We start from the raw sequence: 18,081 nt of genomic DNA on the forward strand, positions 1-18,081 counted from the left end.
CTATCTAGTGCATAGGACCTTCTAAAAGAAAAAGAACCTACCCAGTGCACAGGTCCTTCTAAACAGCTTTTTCTTTTTTCAGGCTACAGAACCTCAAAATAAGAGTTATATATCTTCAAATAGAACAAAGACAAAATGTGCCTTTTGTCCAAAAAAAAAAAAAGTGGGGGGGGAGAGATAACATCTGTATTTTCCAGTAGCCCATCCAATGGTGTGACTCCTCAAAAACTGTCCTCAAAGGGGATCTGTCTGGGCACACCTCCCACTTGCTGTGCTATCTCCTGAGGGTCCCCAATCAATCAAACGCTGTCTCATAGATTACAGAACTCTATGATCTCATAGCCAACTAATTGGCATATTTCTTTGCTGATTCCTCAGGTACAGTTTCATATATTGATCCTTCATGATAAATTACTTCTGAATAACTTCTATTTATCTAGTGTCTAGTACATTGGTTTGAAGTATGGTTTTCTATCTTAATTCTTTCAACACTTGCCCCTCCCTTCTGGATTCTCCTCTGCCTTCCCAGAGCTCATCTTGGGTACGAATCTGATGGTATCTATATACTGCTTAATGTGACTTGCTGTTATCTTCAAGATAAAATTTAAACTCTCAGAGTGGTAAAAAGGCACTTTATGACCCAGCCACACCTACCTTTTTTCTTTTCTCTCTCTCTCTCTCTCTTTCTCTCTCTCTCTCTCTCTCTTTTGGTAGCTTCATGGTTTATTTTTTAAAATCACCCTGTAACTCTTAAGTCATAGTGCTGACTTAACACGTACTTTTTTTTTTTAACACGTACTTATTGAATCAGTTTTTAGGAAAATAGGATAGAAGCATTATATTCAGGGAATTCTTTTCTTTCCGTTCTGTCTAGGAAAGATATTATATAGTTACTTCAATGTTGATTTTTAAAAATAATTCTTGGCTCTTATGAAAGATAACTATGGTTTAGCGAGGAAAATTCACTGGATTCAGAATTCAAGAAACTAGATGTGAGTGCTGGTTAGCCTCATCCTTTGTCCCTCCCTCCCTTGCATCCTGTGATCCAGCCATTCTCTGGTAGCTCACAGTTCCCTGCCTTGTTTGCTTGGGAAAACCTTACATTCCTTTTGAGATTAATCTCAAATGTCTCTGCCTTTATGGAGACTTTGAATATACCCTCCCTTGCAACTGAGCATCAACCACAGAACCCACAACACCACACTGCACAGTTTCCTGTGGGTGTTTGTATATCTTTATATGAGCTCCCTAAAGTCATGGCCCAATTGATCTCTGACTCCCCAGAGGTTGACATATAGTAGTCACTATTTAAATAGTTAATGAAGAAATGTAATTTTTAAATACCTCTTCCTTGATTCAAAATTTTTAATGTTTTTAAAATGAAAAAAAAAAAAAGACTAACATGTGCTTGTGTTGTTGAAATCAAAAGACCCGATTCAAACCCCATTATTGTTGGAGCCATTTGTTACCTTTGGCAAATCACAAAATCTTGCTAAGCCTTATTTTTCTTCATTGACATGAACTTACAAATGTTTGCTTTCTACTACAGATTCAGAATTATTGGGATGATCAAATGAGAAACTGTATATGGAAGCTTTTTACAATCACATAGCCCTACATAAATATAAGTTGCATTTATTATTGAACATTTGGTTTGAATTTACAGTCTCTTACTGGATAAGATTACTACTTAAGTGATATATTGCACTTCTTTCCCAATTCATTCTGAATTTAGTAGAACCTTGGGTTGTCCACAAGGCCTTACCTTTATTTAAATTGGGATCATTTTGGTGATTGTATTTGGTTAGAAACATAAAGCTCCTTTTTTATAGAAATCTTATTTTGGTAGTGCATTTGAGTTCCACCTCTCCTGTTACACTTGTAAAAAATGATTCTTCTCCAGAGCAGGAACTCTGTAGATGTTTGCAGATTGATAGATTTTCTTATTTTGCCCTGTGTGGCACCACAAGAGCACTTACTTAGGGAAGTATAATTTCAATTGAACTTTATGGTTTTTTTCAATAAAGACATTTCTTAAGGCATCTTTCTTGTGTGTGCTATTCAGCACTTAGTTGCTTAAACTACCAATTTGTATGATCTATAGAGTGACACTTCATTAATTCCACATTACTGAGGAGGGATCCATAAAAAGAAAACTTCCCATGTAACTAAAGCATGCCCTTTTGAAAATTGGAAATTTAACATAATTATTCATTTTTAAGGTTTAATCATTTTTAAGCTTCCAAAGTGTACCTGGTATACCTAATAATTCCGAGCTGTCTTACACAGGGCATATTGCACTGTCCTGTAGTGAAGTCAGAAGCTGTGGTGATGCAAATGATTCTTTGCTTCTTAAATAACCCAGCCTGCCATGAGTCCATGGCCACTTTATGGTGTTGTCAGTGTATCTGTTCTTAAGGAGCTTTTGACCCTGTGGGGAGCAAACATGTAAACAGTCAGTACCAAGTGAAAACTGCTATACAGGTTGAGAACCCCTAGTCCAAAAATTCAAAGTCTGAAATGCTCCAAAATCCAAAACTTTTTGAGCACTGACAAGATGCTGCAGGTAGAAAATTCCATATTTCATGTGATGTGTCAGAGTCAAAATGCAGGTGCACTAAAAAGGTTGCATAAAATTACCTTTAGGCCATGTGTATAACGATATGGAAAACATAAATAAATTTATGAAAAACGTAAGGAACTCAGAAAACAAAGTGCCCATCTCTGTCCAGGGAAATCAGAGGACTTCCCAGAAGAGACAATCATGGAACTGATTCTTTGAAAAGAAGTAAATGTTAATAATGGAGGTAGCAGGGCTGGGGTTATGGCTCAGTGGTAGAGCGCCTGCCTGGCATGTGTGAGTCACTAGGTTTGATCCTCAGCACCACACAAAAATAAATAAATAAAGCTATTGTGTCCATCTACAATTACAAATAATAATAATAATAATAATAATAGAGGTAGCAGTAGAGGAACTACAGGTAAAGGGACCACGTGTAGTGGTATAAAGTTGTGAAAGAGCACTATTTAATTGGAAAACTGCCAGTACCTCAGGAAACTCTGTACTGCTATTCTGAAACTAGTAGCTGCTTAATTAAATCAAATAAATTGGTCAGAGAAGACATGGGGAATGTTAACAATATACCTTAACTATTGCATTTTCACATAAACTATATAAGAACACATTGAATTCCTTTTTTTTTTTTTTTTTTTTTTTTTGGTACCAGGGATTCAACCCAGGTACCAGGTACCAGGTACTTAATCACTAAGCCACCTCCCAAGTCCTTTTGCTTTTTGAGACAGGGTCTCACTAAGTTGCTTAGGGCTTCACTAAATTGCTAAGACTGGCTTTGAACTTGCCATCCTCCTGCCTCAGCCTCCTAAGCCACTGGGATTACAGGTGTATGCCACTGTGCCTGATGAGTTCCCATTTTCTTTGTATCAGTTTGAGAACATCTATGTCTTCCAGATTTGATTTCTCAAAAGCAAAGAACAAATTTAGGAAGCCTTTAGAAACAATGCAAAAGCATAGTCTCTTTGGATTTTTATGAATATTTCCCCTAATCTTTTACTTGTTTTCCTTCCTACATTTTATTTTGCCATTTATTTTTATTGGGTCATTCTAGATCATTTAACTTATTTTTCACGAAAATCACACCTCTGTGTTCACATTCAGATTTCTCCAGATTACCTAATTTTTACATACAGCAAGCATAATAGGAACACATAGGTTGGGAACAAATGTAAGACTCCTGGCAAATGGACGACTCAACTAGTGGAAGCAGAAGTTCCAAGGTAACCTTAAGGAGCCCACGACCATGAGCATCTAGCCATGGGTACTGGTTGGGATAGTACCAAGAAAGATGGAAAAGTCCCTAATTCAATGAGTTAGTTAAGGAGAAAGTAGATACTGCTGAGGCTGATTGCGAGAATGGGGATGCAGGTATTTAGGGTAGAGAAATTGGTGCCTTTCACATAGATCCTTGTATGTCATTTAAAGGAAAAGCTTTCAAAATGAGATCCCAAGGCCAACAGCACCAATGCCACCTGGGAATTTATTAGCAGCACAAATTCTTGGCCCCATTCCAGACATCCTGAATCAGAAACTCAGGGTGAGGCCCAGCGATGTGTGTTTTAACAAGTTTTCCAAGTGATTCTAATAAAAACTTAAGCTTTAGAACCACCATACTCAAGAGTTAATCCTTGCCTCTGATGATATGGAATCATTGAAGGATTTTAGTAAGGGAGAAATTTGAATACAGTGGGTAAGCTGTGCAGTAAATGATTTTTTTCTTTAAGTCTGTACCTTGACCATCATACTACATATTCTTCAGGAGGGTTCAAATTAATAGTTATCAACCTTGCTAAAAGTTACATGGGATATTTCTAAAAATCTGTTTGGCATTCTTGAAATGGCCGATTATTTCATTCTCTTAATATGTATTTATTGAAAGCTTATTTTATATATATCTCAAGCATTGACATGGTGCCTGGGGTCTATTACTGAATAAAACAGACCAAAGTCTTAGCCCTTGTGAAGCTAACTTCTGTTGGGAGGAGATGGGCAATAGATGAAATAGATAAATTGTGTATTAGTAGGAAGTAAGGAGAAAATGAAACAGAACTGGTAAGGATTACTGAAGTGGGGGAAAATTACAATTTAAATAAGTTATGAGGCAAGGTGTCCCTGAGAGGGTATAAAGGAGGTGAGAGAATATTCCATCAAGTAGGTAAAGCAGTTCCTGAAAGAGGAGACCAAAAATGCAGAGTAGAGAAGCTGAAAGACTAATGCGCCTGGGGTTCAATGAGCAAGGGGAAGAAGAACGGAAGACCAGGTCTCTATTGCCACCTTATTTTATTGACAGTTCACTGCCAGGATTTAATATAAATCACAAATCTAACAAGATAAAAATAAGTAGCTATACAGTTGTCTGGAGTATCTGTGGAGAACTGGTTCCAGAACCTCTCACAGATAGCAAAATTTGAAAACGTTAAAATCCCATAAATAAAATAGTGTGTATTTGCATACAACCTTCACTTATTCTCACATATACTTCAAATCATCTTTACATTAATTATGATACTTAATGGAATGTAAATAGTTTAGACTGTTATTCAGGGAATAATAACAAGAAAAAAAATCTGTACATGTTCAATATGGACCTAATTTCTGCCCCCCAATATTTTAAGTCCCCGGTTGATTGGATCCTGGGCTGTGGAATCTGTGTATGTGCACAGCCAATTATATGAATTCTGATGAAGGTGGAAAGTTCAGTGAGCAATGTGTGTTGAACTTGTCTTCCAGTCCTATTTATCAAGCATCTAATGACCAGGAATATCCAGAGCCACCAGGTGGCACGGGTAAGCAGCTCCCTTGGAGCTGTACAGCGTGGCCGTCCTGCCTTCATGGAATTTCAAGTCCAGAAAGGAAATCCAACATGGATACCAGGGTGACACTTGTTACAAAGGGAAAAGTGTAGGGCTCAAGGCCACATGCTTGGTGCACCTATGCAGCTTCCTCTGGGATCAGGGAAGACTCCCTAGAAGAATCTACATTTCAGCCAGAGAAAGAATGGTGAATAGGGTGGTTCAGAATAAGTGAAGTAAAGGAAATTTCCAAACGAAGAATGGTGTGTGTGTAGACCCAGAGATGGTGGTGCGTGTGGCCCTTGGGCACAACTGAGAGGCAGCGGAGCAGGAGAGAGAAGAGGGTAGATGGGAGCCCGAGGCCACCTGGCCTTGTACACCAGTAAAGATTCGGGACATGAGAAAGAATTGGAGTGTTTTTAAGCAGGTGACTGACAATTAATTTAGGGGTTTTAAAACTCAAATATCTTACACTGAAAACAAATGTAAAAAATAATATAACCAATGATTTTAGTGTCATCAAATTCTTGTTGAGTATGCACAGGCTAAACACATCAGGAATATTCTATAGGAATGGAGAAAGGGGCCAAAGCAGAGCCCAAATATTTCATGTGTGTTGTCAGTAAATAACTAAATAATCCTAATCCCTCAAGAATTAAAGCATCCGTGCTAAAATCAGAGAGGCAGCCTGATAAATGGGAGAGTGCTTGTGTCACGGTGCTTCTGCCTGTTTTACGGATCACATATAAATACAGGTGGCAGCAGTGCCGACATTGGCAGGCATAAACTGAAAAGTAGCAAAATATTTTAGAAATAGGGCAGAGAAATAAATACTTGAGGTCACTCATTAGCCAGGTTAATAAAGAAATGCTCCCCGAATCTGATGATAGTGCCCAAAGAGAAGAATTACATAACGGATGTGTTGGAATGATGGTAAGCAAATACCACACTAAAAAATCAGACACCTGGGCGTATTTAATTTGGACACATGCTAACTGTCAATACAGTGCCTTCAAGGAATGAGCATAACAAAGAACCTAATAAATTAATGTGGGGCTCCTCGCTTTATGTAAATGTAAGATCAATAGTAAAAAACAGAATATAAAGGGGAAGAAGGGGCAAAACCTCCAGTGACAGCAGAACTTAATGTGGTTACTGATGCTTGTTTCAGTGTGTGTCTATGCAGATCACTAATTCACATACAGCTCCTGGTAAAGCATTAAATTTGTTTTCTGTGGCATGGTCTGATTCTCTAAGAACCTGAAGAGTTTCTTTGAGAGAGAAGTAGCAGCCCAGTCTAGCTCAGCTGTACTCAATCTCAGTTGCTTCCCTACCTACAAACCCTCACTTCAAAGCAAGGAACATAATGTACAATTTTTTAATGGCTCTAGACCCAGGCACTCAGACTCTCTGCTCTGCGCCTTACCTCAGTGTAAACACCTAATCAAGATTGCCTGCGCTTCAACAATAGCAGCCAAATGCAATTCGAGAACCACAAGCCTTTGAAGTCCTCCCTGCAAAGGCCGGTTTTCTAGTCTGGGATAATGACATGCCATGATTGCTGTCTTTGTTGTATCTTTTCAGTAGAGAAGCAATTATAGGCCCCAATTTAACAGAATAGACATTACACAGCTTATGATGCTCAAAATGCAATTTCATTTGATCATTTTCTCGATTTGATTGGTATTAATAGAATGGTTCACAAAAAAAAAAAAAAAATAGCTGGCAGAGGTTGTGTCCCATTCCACTTTCAAAGAGATAATGTAGAAGTATTCTTTACTTGCCCGGTGAGTCTCGCTGGGGTGATTCAGCCACTGAGTTCCACCAAAAGAGCCTGTGGAAGGGAATATTGCACATCCTTCCTTCTCTGGGAAAGGAAGCAGCAGACTCTGTGTTTTTAACATGTAAACTTTTCATCAGAACCACATCAGAGAGCCCATCATTGTCTATAGAGCAATTAAATATCCCAGTGATAGGCTGAAAGAACTAAACCCAAGTCCCCTTTATTTCTTAGGCATTTACACAAATCGGTGAATTGGCATCCTAGTGACAGATCTGTGGAACTGTTCAGCTTCTTGCTCACAGCCTCCAGAGATAGTTCGCAGACTGCCACTTGAGGTTGGAGAAGGATTACTTTCTCACCTACTTAGTCAGCCTGCTTAGATTTTTTTTTACTCTCTTGACCTTCATTTCTCTCCAGGACACAGTTGATTTTTCTTTCTTAAATGAGTGAGCTTTCTATTTAACATTGTGGTAACTAATGGATCAAAACCTTTGTAAAAGCACCAGCAAATGTTGTAAAAACTAACCTTTTCCTGTCATTGGGTATTTCTGAACTAGCACTGTGAGAAGGACCAAGATGGAAACTTAAGAAATGGTACCTGACCTTGAGAGGCAGCATTTATTGTCCTAAACTTTTTGTTTCAGTGCAAATTAAACTTTTTCTTGATGTGAGGTTTCCCATTTGCAGAGGAAGTTAATCACTGAAACCAATACTTACATATAAATGGTAAATAGATAAAGGATGGTGATGGTGTAGATTTTTAAATACCGAAAGGTTGATAAAAAGTGGGAAGAATAAGAAGAAAACATTTTACTTTCACTTTTAATCAGAATTTCATGACCAAATAGTACATTTTTGTGGCCTATTTTAGGAATGAAAATTCAAGGAAAAACTATTTTTTCCCCACTTTCAGATCTACCGTTAAGCTTCTAAGCATCCACAGCGCCGAGTCACCTTACCTATTTACAGCGTGTATGTAAGTACAGTAATTGTGATAGCTATTTAATAGTAGAGAGAGTTTAAGGACAGATAAGGTGACACTCCGAAGAAATAAGATGTCCCTTGTGCCACAGAGGCCACATAGAGTGGTCAGGAATGAGATTATCTTCATTGACAAATATTTACTTTGATTTAATATTTAACAAATATTTTTTACCTCTTTCTTTATTGATTGCTGTACTCTGTAAGCATGAGGTGAAAGTAAGCTGTAGGGAGGAAATTTGAACACAAGGCTGACAGACTCCACACCCCATGCTCTTTCCAGTCTCACTGCTGGCCACTTGTCACGCTAGGCAGTCCAGCAGAGGAAATGTAACAGAAAAGCGTCAAAGCATGGAGCCAAACTTAAGGATTAATTAATTACCTCAGTCCAGAAAAGCAGAGACTTGACAGCATTTACAGGCAAAGAACCAGAAAATGGCCACTCTGTGCTTCTCCAAAGAACAGAGGGACAGAAAATACGGGAAGATGTGTTTCTGCTTGTGTAAGGAAGAGCCGGCGTTTGGGTTGCTCAGTGATGGGTTTGGGTTGCACAGTGAATACTGTGTTCATCTTGAATGAAGCAGAGGTCCCTTTCTCTTCCTCAACCCATGGTTGGTTGATCTTTAAACATGTCCTAGTCATGAAAAGTGGGTAATGCCCTCCAGGAGATAAGGCATGTATTGAGGCAGAAAGTGGATGACATCTACCAGGGTTGGTGCGGTGGCCTGTGTCTATAGTCCCAGCTATTCAGGCAGCTGAAGCGGAAGGATCATTTTGAGCCCATGAGTTCAAGACCAGCCTGGGCAACACAGAAAGGCCTCATCTCAAAAAAAGAAAGAAAAGGAAAAAGTTTGCTTTCTGAACTATATTCTTGATGGCTAGAATTTATAAACACAAAGCCTTTTTTCTTATTTTAAAATAAGTAGCCAATGGAGGCAACAAAGGGCCCATCATTGAATAATTTGGGATCCGAAACCCCATGTGTCTGTTATTCCTAAGTCTGACTGCAAATTAGACAAATTTTCAGACCACTTCTTACTTTTTAAAATAACACATAGGGAACTTTAGAAATACACTGCTAACTGGAGCAACCCCCCAAAACTTCCAGGTTAACTGGCTTGTGGGGGGACTAGGGCATTAGTAATTTTTAAACACTCCCTTGGTTTTCCTAATATCTAACTAAAGTTGACTTTAGAGACCACTGATCCACATCATTCAAATTCACTAAGTGGCAGAAGTACAAATTCTGCAGGTCTGGGAGGATATCTCTAATGAGTAAGTTAGCAAGTAATGCAAGTAAATGCAAGCTCTGGAATTAGGTAACCTGGCTGTTCTCCTTACTAGTTGTTGGTCCTGGGCTATTTATTCAATCTCTCTGTACCTTAGTTTACTAATTTTCAAAAATTAGAGTAATAATAGTACATACCTGCCAGGGATGATGGTACACACCTGTAATCCTAGCAACTCAGGAGGCTGAGTCAGGAGGGTCTCAAGTAATAGGCTAGCCTGGGCAAACTAGCAAGTCCCCATCTCAAAATAAACAATAAAAATTAGTGGGTATGCATGGCACTTGCTGTTGAGAGCCACAGCCAAAGGGGCCCCAGCAAACTTCCAGCTGCCAGCAAACTTCCAGCTGCCGGCTGATGATTGGCTCACAGTGGACCCAGCAACATCTAGCTGATTGGCTCCTCTGCAGTGATGTTCATTGGGCTGTTTCCCCGCCCTTCAGACTGCAAAGCTGATGATTGGCTCACAGCGGCCCCAGCAACATCTAGCTGATTGGCTCCTCTGCAGTGATGTTCATTGGGCTGTTTCCCTGCCCTTTCAGACCACGGAGCTGCTCATTGGGGGACTTCTTTGGCTCCGCCCATGCGACCCAGCCAATCGGCCTCAAGAGCAGGAGGATTGTGGGAGGTGGTGAGGCTTGTGTGGGTGAGAGGCTTGTGGGCAGCGGGTGGTGGCAGTTGGGCTCTGAGGGTTTTTCCTGAGGAGCTGTTTTGTTTTGCGTGTGTGTGTGTGTGTGTGTGTGTGTGTGTGTGTGTGTGGTTCAAAAAATAAAGTTCGTTTCTTTTGACAAATGGCTCCTGAATCGTGCCCAGCCAGACTGCGGCACTTGCCTAGCATGTATAGAGCCCCCTGGGTTCAATCCCCAGTACCACAAAAATAATAATTATAGTACTTGTCTGATAAGGTTGTTAACAAGGATTAAATACATCCTATGTTAAAGGCTTAGGACAACTGCTGCCATACCATGAGCATTCTGTTGTTATGTTAGATATTGTTATTTCTATTGCTGTTGTCATCATTTTGGGAGTACAGATGTCCTGACAAAATTTTTGATAGTGCAAAAGTATAAGCTTACAGCTATTCTGTATTTTACTTTCAGTACAGTATTCCAAAAATTAGAAGAGATATACCAAAAATTACATGAGATGTTCAACCCTTTATTGTAACATGGGCTTTGTTAGGTGATTTCACTCATCTGTAGGCTAATGTAAGTGTTCTGAGCATACTTAGAGGTAGATGAAACTGAACTCTGATGTTCAGTAGGTGAGGTACATTAAATGCATTTTCAATTTATGACAGCTTTTCAGAACACAACCCCATTGTAAGTCAAGGAGCATCTGTGTAGTATTATTTCATCACAGTTCTGTTGATATGATCAAATGTTCCTTGCCAGTACCCTCTTCATGTATCTAGTCTAAAATTGGGTTTCCTGAGTATGCATGGCGTTTAAAGTAAAGGAGTAGTTTGACCTCAGAATACCAGTTTTCCCTCAATGCCTGCAAGAGAAAACATTTCCCTCAATGCCTGCAAGATTATTCCCATTTTTCTTGGGAATTATCCAGGTCCCTGAAAACTACAGAGGAATCATTGAAATTAACTGAAAATAAAAAATCCAGCCCTGTCAGACCCTTCTAGAATGCACAGACGTGCGTCTCTTGACTCTAGACTAAAATGAACCCAGTTAACATGCTATGTATGTTTTACCCTCTCAGATCTACTACCCCATCAGAGTAACTGGCAAGACATCTGTTCAGAATGCCAAAGAGATGGAAAATGCTGCCATCGATCCTGAGGACAAGTGGCATCAAAGAGCACAACAGTTAAAGGTTACTAACTAGGTTGCATGTTAAGTGTGTTTCATGTGATACTGCTGAATATAAGTCATGCTTGTCACTGAGTTCTTGGGGGGATTTATTTTTTGCCTGAGAATAGTTAGTTCACCACCATCCTTTATGGGGGAGACTGATGAGCCATTGGTTGGTCAGGCAGCCACCCCTACCTGTTTTACCAAAGGTTCTTTTTCTGAGATGATCATCCTATCACTCTTTAAACAGAGCTAAAGCTCTCACAGAAGGAAGTGCAGGGGGAAATGCAGAAAAATCAGGAAATCATAGTTCCAAAGTGTTGTCCAGTTCTGTGCTACCCCTTTATCTGGTTCCTTTGGGAGTTGGAAGTCACCCATTATCCCTAGGTGACTGGGTGCATGGGAGTCTTCAGAGCCTTATAAACCCTCTTTCGAAGAATGTGAAAGCTTACCAGCTGGTAATTTATCATGTGGACAACTTTTTAGGCCATGGGTTTTGTTGTCAGTGTGCTATGTCACTAACAGACCAAATATGTTTGTGACTGTCCACAATGTCAGAATTCATTGAATAACAATTCACAGGCTGCACCACTCTCATCAGTGGCAGTTCACTGAATATTTGTGGGTCACCTGGTAGTCATAAGCCAGTCAATCACAGATTCTTTTTTTCCAGCCAATTCCAATTATAGATAATTTCTAATATCTATAACAACCAAGTCATATATATATATATATATATATATATATATATATATATATATATATATATATGTTATGAAAAGGACTAGAAAGGATTAAGGCAGACACAGGCATTTAGAAGGCTGAACTAAGGGCAAAGAAAACATTGTTTATTCCCAAAGAGTCACTGTAGGTGGTCAGATAAGATTACAAACCAGCCAGAGAACTTGTTCAGGGTGCAGAGCTGTCAAAACACAGAAGCCTACTCAGATGGACAGCAGTTTCACAGTGTCAGCTTGGGATGTCAGCTTCTAGTGGGACTTGCATGGTCATCCCAAGCAGGAGAAACCACACTGTGCTAAAGTCCAAGGACAGAGATTCAGAGGTTGTTGCTGTGGCAGTTTTCTTGGGCAAGGCTCATGACAAGCGACTAGGTGAAGGGATCAGGGTGCACCATTCTCAGGGTGCTCCTCCTTTTATGGGTGTCAAGGGAGGGCATTGCATCATCTAGTGATCTGGTGTGTCCAATAGGCTTGTTTTTCCAATGAGTTTTATATGCCCATGCATCCATGTGCTGCTGACTAATTTGATAAGATCACAGGTGGTCATTCTCATTAGCATGAATTTATCAGTTTATGCCTTATCAGTTTATGCTAGGCAGGTGGTGGCTATTCACTTTTGCAAACAAGGTATAGAATCATTCCACCTCAGCACTTAAACTCAAAATGGAGTAGCTTTTATGGCAAACTATTGCTTTACAAAACAGAGTAGCAAAGGTTTTGGCACAGCCTGAAAACTGCTCCTGTACATCATGGAGTAACTCAGAGCAGGGCACACCTCTGCTTTGAATCCATAAATGTGATTTGGGGGAAGATTTTTTTTTGCAGTTTTCCACACTGACTATTTCTTTAGAATAAACAGAAAAAGCAGTAGCAGCTGTTTTTTTTTTTTTTTTCCTGAGCCAGCTTATGGAATTATGTGGAGTCACTGTTGGATCAGGTTTTATCCCCAATTAAGAAGGGATGAGCCCTTTGAAATCATGAAGCCTATAAAGCATATCAACATCATCAGATAAAACTATGTATGTAGTAATGGTAATAATAAAGATAATAAAGTTCATCCCAGCCTCAAAGAAGTTAGAAAAGAGGAGCAGCCTAAGTCATGTCTTTTTCTCCCTGTGGTCTCCAAGCTGTTCTTAAAGATGTGAATCAACCCATCAAATAGTCAGTCAAACAATAGGTTTCCTAGAGCTTTCTGAAAACTGATGCCAGGGGGCCATACCCAGAAGTTGAGAGCTTGGGGACTGACTGTCTCCTGCAGTGAAATGGGGGTCTGTGGATCTACCCAACAGCCTGATAGAGAGCCAGCCAAGGGAGCATGACCAGCAGGATCCAGGAAACCAAGGCAGCACAAAAGGCATGTCCTGCATTATTGGCAGTGGACTAGGTCAGAGATTTCTGGTCCTTGACCTGTCATTTACTGGATGTATAATTTGGGGGCAAAACTCAACTTTCACTGGAAGCCTTGTTTTTTTCATTGTGAAATGAAGAGTTGGAATAAATGACCTTTATGGTCCATTCCAGCTACAAAATGCTATGATTCTGAGACCACTGATTTCTAGTTATTTAAATTATTATAGAAAACATTTTTGAAGTATTGAAGAATATTACAACACATAGCTTTCATAATTGTCACTAGGGAAAATGGTAGGATTCTCTGCCAACAATCAAATCATTTAGGTAAAATGAGAGTGCTTGAATCATGGTACAACTCTAGACAGAGGCAGGAAAAAGCTTTGTGTGGAAGCCTGTCGGAAGAAAGCCAGACAACGCTTTCTGTTCTCGGTGTACACTATGATTAATATGTTCACGACCTACTCTTGGACGAAGACAAAGTAGAGCAAAATGTCGAAAGATTGTTAGAAATAAAATGACGGTGACACAGAGTGGCCCAAGGGAAGTTGCCCTTTCTGCATTTAGAAAGGTCTGTTACAGCACTCTGCATCTTGCATGCTGGCTGGCCTTTCTCTTTCCTCTTCGACTATCCAAGTTCAGTGCCTTCGTTTTTGTCCTCCCTCAAATGTCCTTCAAGGCCTCCCAGCTCCCCTACCCACTCCTCAGCCCACCTTGGCTCCTCTGGAGCTTGTTGTCTATACTGCTTACTCAGGGTGTTCATGCTTGCCATGTCTTGTACCTGTTGCCTGCTTTCTTTTACCTACCATACTAGAAGCTTCTTATTTTCTGAGTTTATTTTGTCTTTTTTCAGGGGAACGGAGTGGGGGGAGGGACTGCAGATCAAACCCAGGGTTTGGGGCATGCAAGGCAAGTAATTTACCACTGAGCTACATCCCAGCCCTAGAAGCTCCTTAAAGGTTAGGATTATATATCTTCCTTTGTGTCCCCTATGACAAGGCTTCCTCCAAAGCTGTACTCAATAAAAATTTACTAATTGATTAGTTAAAAAAATTGATTAGTAAAAAACTAAAAGACACATTTAAAGGTCACTAAGTGCATCTCCAAGTGAAAATGGGCCTCTTTAAATGTTTTTATTAAAAGATGGCTTTCAGAGAATCTACAGATCCTTCAGTAAACTCCCCCTAACAATGAATGACTACTAAGAATATATCAAAATATTTCACACAGGTATCTATTGAGTACCTGTTATATTCTAGGCACTATGGAATAAGTAGATTTTTTAAATTTTTATTTTTAGTTATACATGACAGTAGAATGTATTTTGACAGAATATTCATACATAAAGTATAGCTTATTTAGGTTCCCACTCTTATGGTCATACACGATGTGGAGTTACCCTGGTGGTTTATATAAATACAAGGCTAGGAAAGCTATGTCCAATTAATCTGTCTTTCCTATTCTCATCCCCCTCCTTTCTCTTCATTTCCCTTTCTCTACTCCAGTGGATTTCTATTATTCCCATCCCCAACTTCCCTTGTTTTGGGTTAGCATTCACAAATCAGACAGAATGTTTAGCCTTTGTTTTTTGTGAATTGGCTTATTTCACTTAGCATGATATTCTTCATTCCCATCTATTCACTGGCAAATCCACAATTTCATTCTTCTTTATGGCTGAGTAATATTCTATTGTGTATATATACCACATTTTTTTTTATTCATTCATCCATTGAAGGACACTTAGGATGTTTCTGTAGTTTGGCTATTGTGAATTGAGCTGCTGTAAACATGGATGTGGTTGTATCACTGTAGTACACCAATTTTAAGATCTTTGGGTATAGACCGAGGGAGTGAGATAACTGGGTCAAATAGTGGTTCTATTCCAAGTTTCCTAAGGAGTCTCAATACTGCTTTCCATAGTGGTTGTACCAATTTGCAGTTCCACCAGCAGTGTATAAGAGTACCTTTTGCCCCACATCATTGCCCACATTTACTGTTATTTGTTTTCTTTATAACTGCCATTTCGGCTGGAATGAGATGGAATCTCAGTGTAGTTTTAATTTGCATTTCTCAAATTATTAGAGATGTTGAACGTTTTTTATATTCTTTTGACCATATTTCTTCTACTGTGAAATATTTGTTCAGTTCCTTTGCCCATTTATTGATTGGGTTATTTATTTTTCTGGTGTTAGGTTTTTTTGAGTTCTTTGTATATCCTGGAAATTAATGCCTTATCTGAGTTACTGGTGGCGAAGATTTTCTCCCACTCTGTAGGATCTCTATACATGTTCTTGATTGTTTCCTTTGCTGTGAAGAAGCTTTTCAGTTTGATACCATCCCATTTATTGATTCTTGATTTTATTTCTTGTGCTTTAGGATTCTTGTTGAGAAATTTGGTTCCCAAGCTGACATGTTGGAGAGTTGGACCTACTTTTTATTCTAGTAAGTGCAGGGTCTCTGGTCTAATACTTAGGTCTTTGATCAAGTTACAGTTAAGTTTGTGCAGGGTGAGATATAGGGGTTCAGTGTCACTTTATTACATACAGATTTCCAGTTTTCCCAGCACCATTTATTGAAGAGGCTATCTTTTCTCCACTGTATGTTTATGGTGCCTTTGTCTAGGAAGGGATAACTGTATTTGTGTGGGTGTGTCTCTGTGTCTTCTATTCTGTTTCATTGGTCTTCATGTCTGTTTTCACACTAAGGATTGCTTTGGTTATTCTGAGGGTATTTTTCCAAATGAATTTCATGATTGCTTTTTTTATTTCCATGAATAACATCATTGGGATCTTTATAGGAATTACATTAAATCTTTATAGCGCTTTGGTAGTATGGCCATTTTGATAATATTGGTTCTGCCTGAGATAGGTGGTTTTAAAACCAACCAAATAACAAATTTAAAAACAAAAAAACTCTTCAAAAAAATAAATAATTAAAACATAAGGAAAGATACTTTTTCTAAATATCTCCTCCCCTCTAGGCATCCAGAACTTTAGTGGGCATCCTGTCATGTAATCATCAGAGTACTAATATATAATAGTAATAATATGCAAGTAAATACAAAAATGCAGTGAAACTAAAAGAGCACCTAATTTTGCCCTAAAAGGACTGAGGAACCTCCCCAGAAATGACAGCATCTGAGCTGTCCCAGAAGGATGCAGCGCAGGGCACCAGGTGTGAAGGTGAAGAGGTGGGAGAGAAGATAGTAAGATATGTGCTAAGAATTCCAGACACTTCAGTCACTAAAGGAGAGAGGACAAGGGAGGAGAGTTGTGTGAGGTGGGGCTGGACAGGTTAGCAGGAGCCAGATTGTAAATGGCTTTTATGTCCACCAAAACTGTCAGATTTTTATTGGGTGGACAGGAGGTAGCCATTGGCAAATTTTGAGCAGGCTAATGACAAAATCAGGCTTGTGTGTTAGAAAAATCACTTTGTTGTCTGAGGAACAGATTGAAAGGGGATAAGACTAGAGAGAGAGCAAAGCCAGGAAGATGGCTTTTGCTGTGTTTTCTGCAAGATGTGGAATGGTGGTCACACTTGCTCTGTGTTTGTCATCCACTCCACGCGCAGTTAGTTAGCTTTCTGTGTGGTGGTGGGATCCTACTCTACCCACTCGACTGAACTTCTTTGGAGGTCAGGGTGGCACCTAATTCCTCAGCCCCTGCACAGAAGTGGTGAGGAAGTAGAATCCATTGCTTAAACAGAAGGTAAGAGCGTCATCAGGGGGTGTCTGTATGTGTGATCTGTGGTACCAGAACCACTGAGGAGGAGAGGAGGGATTGGGGCACTGGAGACAAAGGGGGGGGGGGCATGAGGACAGGATGGTGGCTAGTGTTGAATTTGGTGATGCTGACAGGAAAAAGGACATGTGATCTGGTTGTAGAAGTCAGGAGGACATCTGAGTTAGCCATGTCCACTTGCATCAGGAGCTTTTTCTGATGGATTGAAGCTATAGGGATTGCTGAGATGACCCAGAAATTGTGTGGAGTCAGAGAAGAGTGTGGAGAACAAGAAGGGGCCCCATAGTAAAATGTTAAGGGCAGGCAGTGGTAGAGGAAGAAGATAGGAGGTCAGAGTCTCAGAAGGGTTTGCCATAGAGGAGGAAAGCTAAGTAGATAAAACAGAATCAGGGAACCTGAGACATGAAATTCAAAAAAGAGGAATCAGTGAACAGAATTCAACACTGCAAAGACAAGTTTAAAAAGTGTCATGGAAGGTGCATCGTATGTGTAATTCATGCAAGGCTCAGATGATTCAGGGGAAAAAAAACAGCAGTTATGCAAACAACAATAATGTAAGTTGTATGTCTGTGTGTTTTCTAAATTTGGAGTGACACATAGAATGATTAACTGCAGCAAAATATTAAAATTCATGAATCTGGGTAAGGATCTTTGAGTTTTCTGTGCTTTCCTGGCAATCTTTCTGTAGGTTTCAAATAACTTCATAGTAGAAGGGTAATGCCAAAGGGCTCAGCCACTAAGAGGGCAGTGGCAGCCTATGCAGAGCTGTTTCTGTGAGTGGTATGAACATAGAGATTGAATGCTCTGCTGTGGGGTGCAGAGGTCCCCAGTGACAGTTGGTCTGGAGACCAGCACAGCCTACGCTGTCAAGACGCTTGGCTCTGAGTTCAAGAATAGTTTAATCAGAGAATGGGTCTCTGTGAGCTTCCTTTTACTTTTTCAGAGGAAAGATTAAACACATTTATATGCTGAAAAGAATAAGAAACTAGAGATAGGGTGAGGAAAGACAGAAGACATGCCTGAGACTTA

At 39.6% G+C, this 18,081-nt stretch overlaps 1 protein-coding gene across 7 annotated transcripts in view; it reads left to right on the forward strand.

Annotated features, from left to right (window-relative positions):
• Positions 1 to 18,081, forward strand: part of Jhy (junctional cadherin complex regulator) — a 65,646-nt gene that overhangs the window by 20,130 nt on the left and 27,435 nt on the right. For 6 of the 7 annotated variants that reach the window (XM_026402687.2, XM_026402692.2, XM_026402693.2 and 3 more), the window contains one exon: positions 11,131 to 11,244. In XM_026402687.2, coding sequence (XP_026258472.2) covers positions 11,131 to 11,244 — 114 coding nt within the window. Of the gene's footprint in view, positions 1 to 11,130; positions 11,245 to 15,688; positions 15,738 to 18,081 lie in introns of those variants that run through there. The other variant, XM_077797758.1, reaches the window with a different exon arrangement.

The sequence above is a fragment of the Urocitellus parryii genome, chromosome 4, assembly GCF_045843805.1.
Source record: "Urocitellus parryii isolate mUroPar1 chromosome 4, mUroPar1.hap1, whole genome shotgun sequence".
NCBI classification, from domain to species: Eukaryota; Metazoa; Chordata; class Mammalia; order Rodentia; family Sciuridae; genus Urocitellus; species Urocitellus parryii.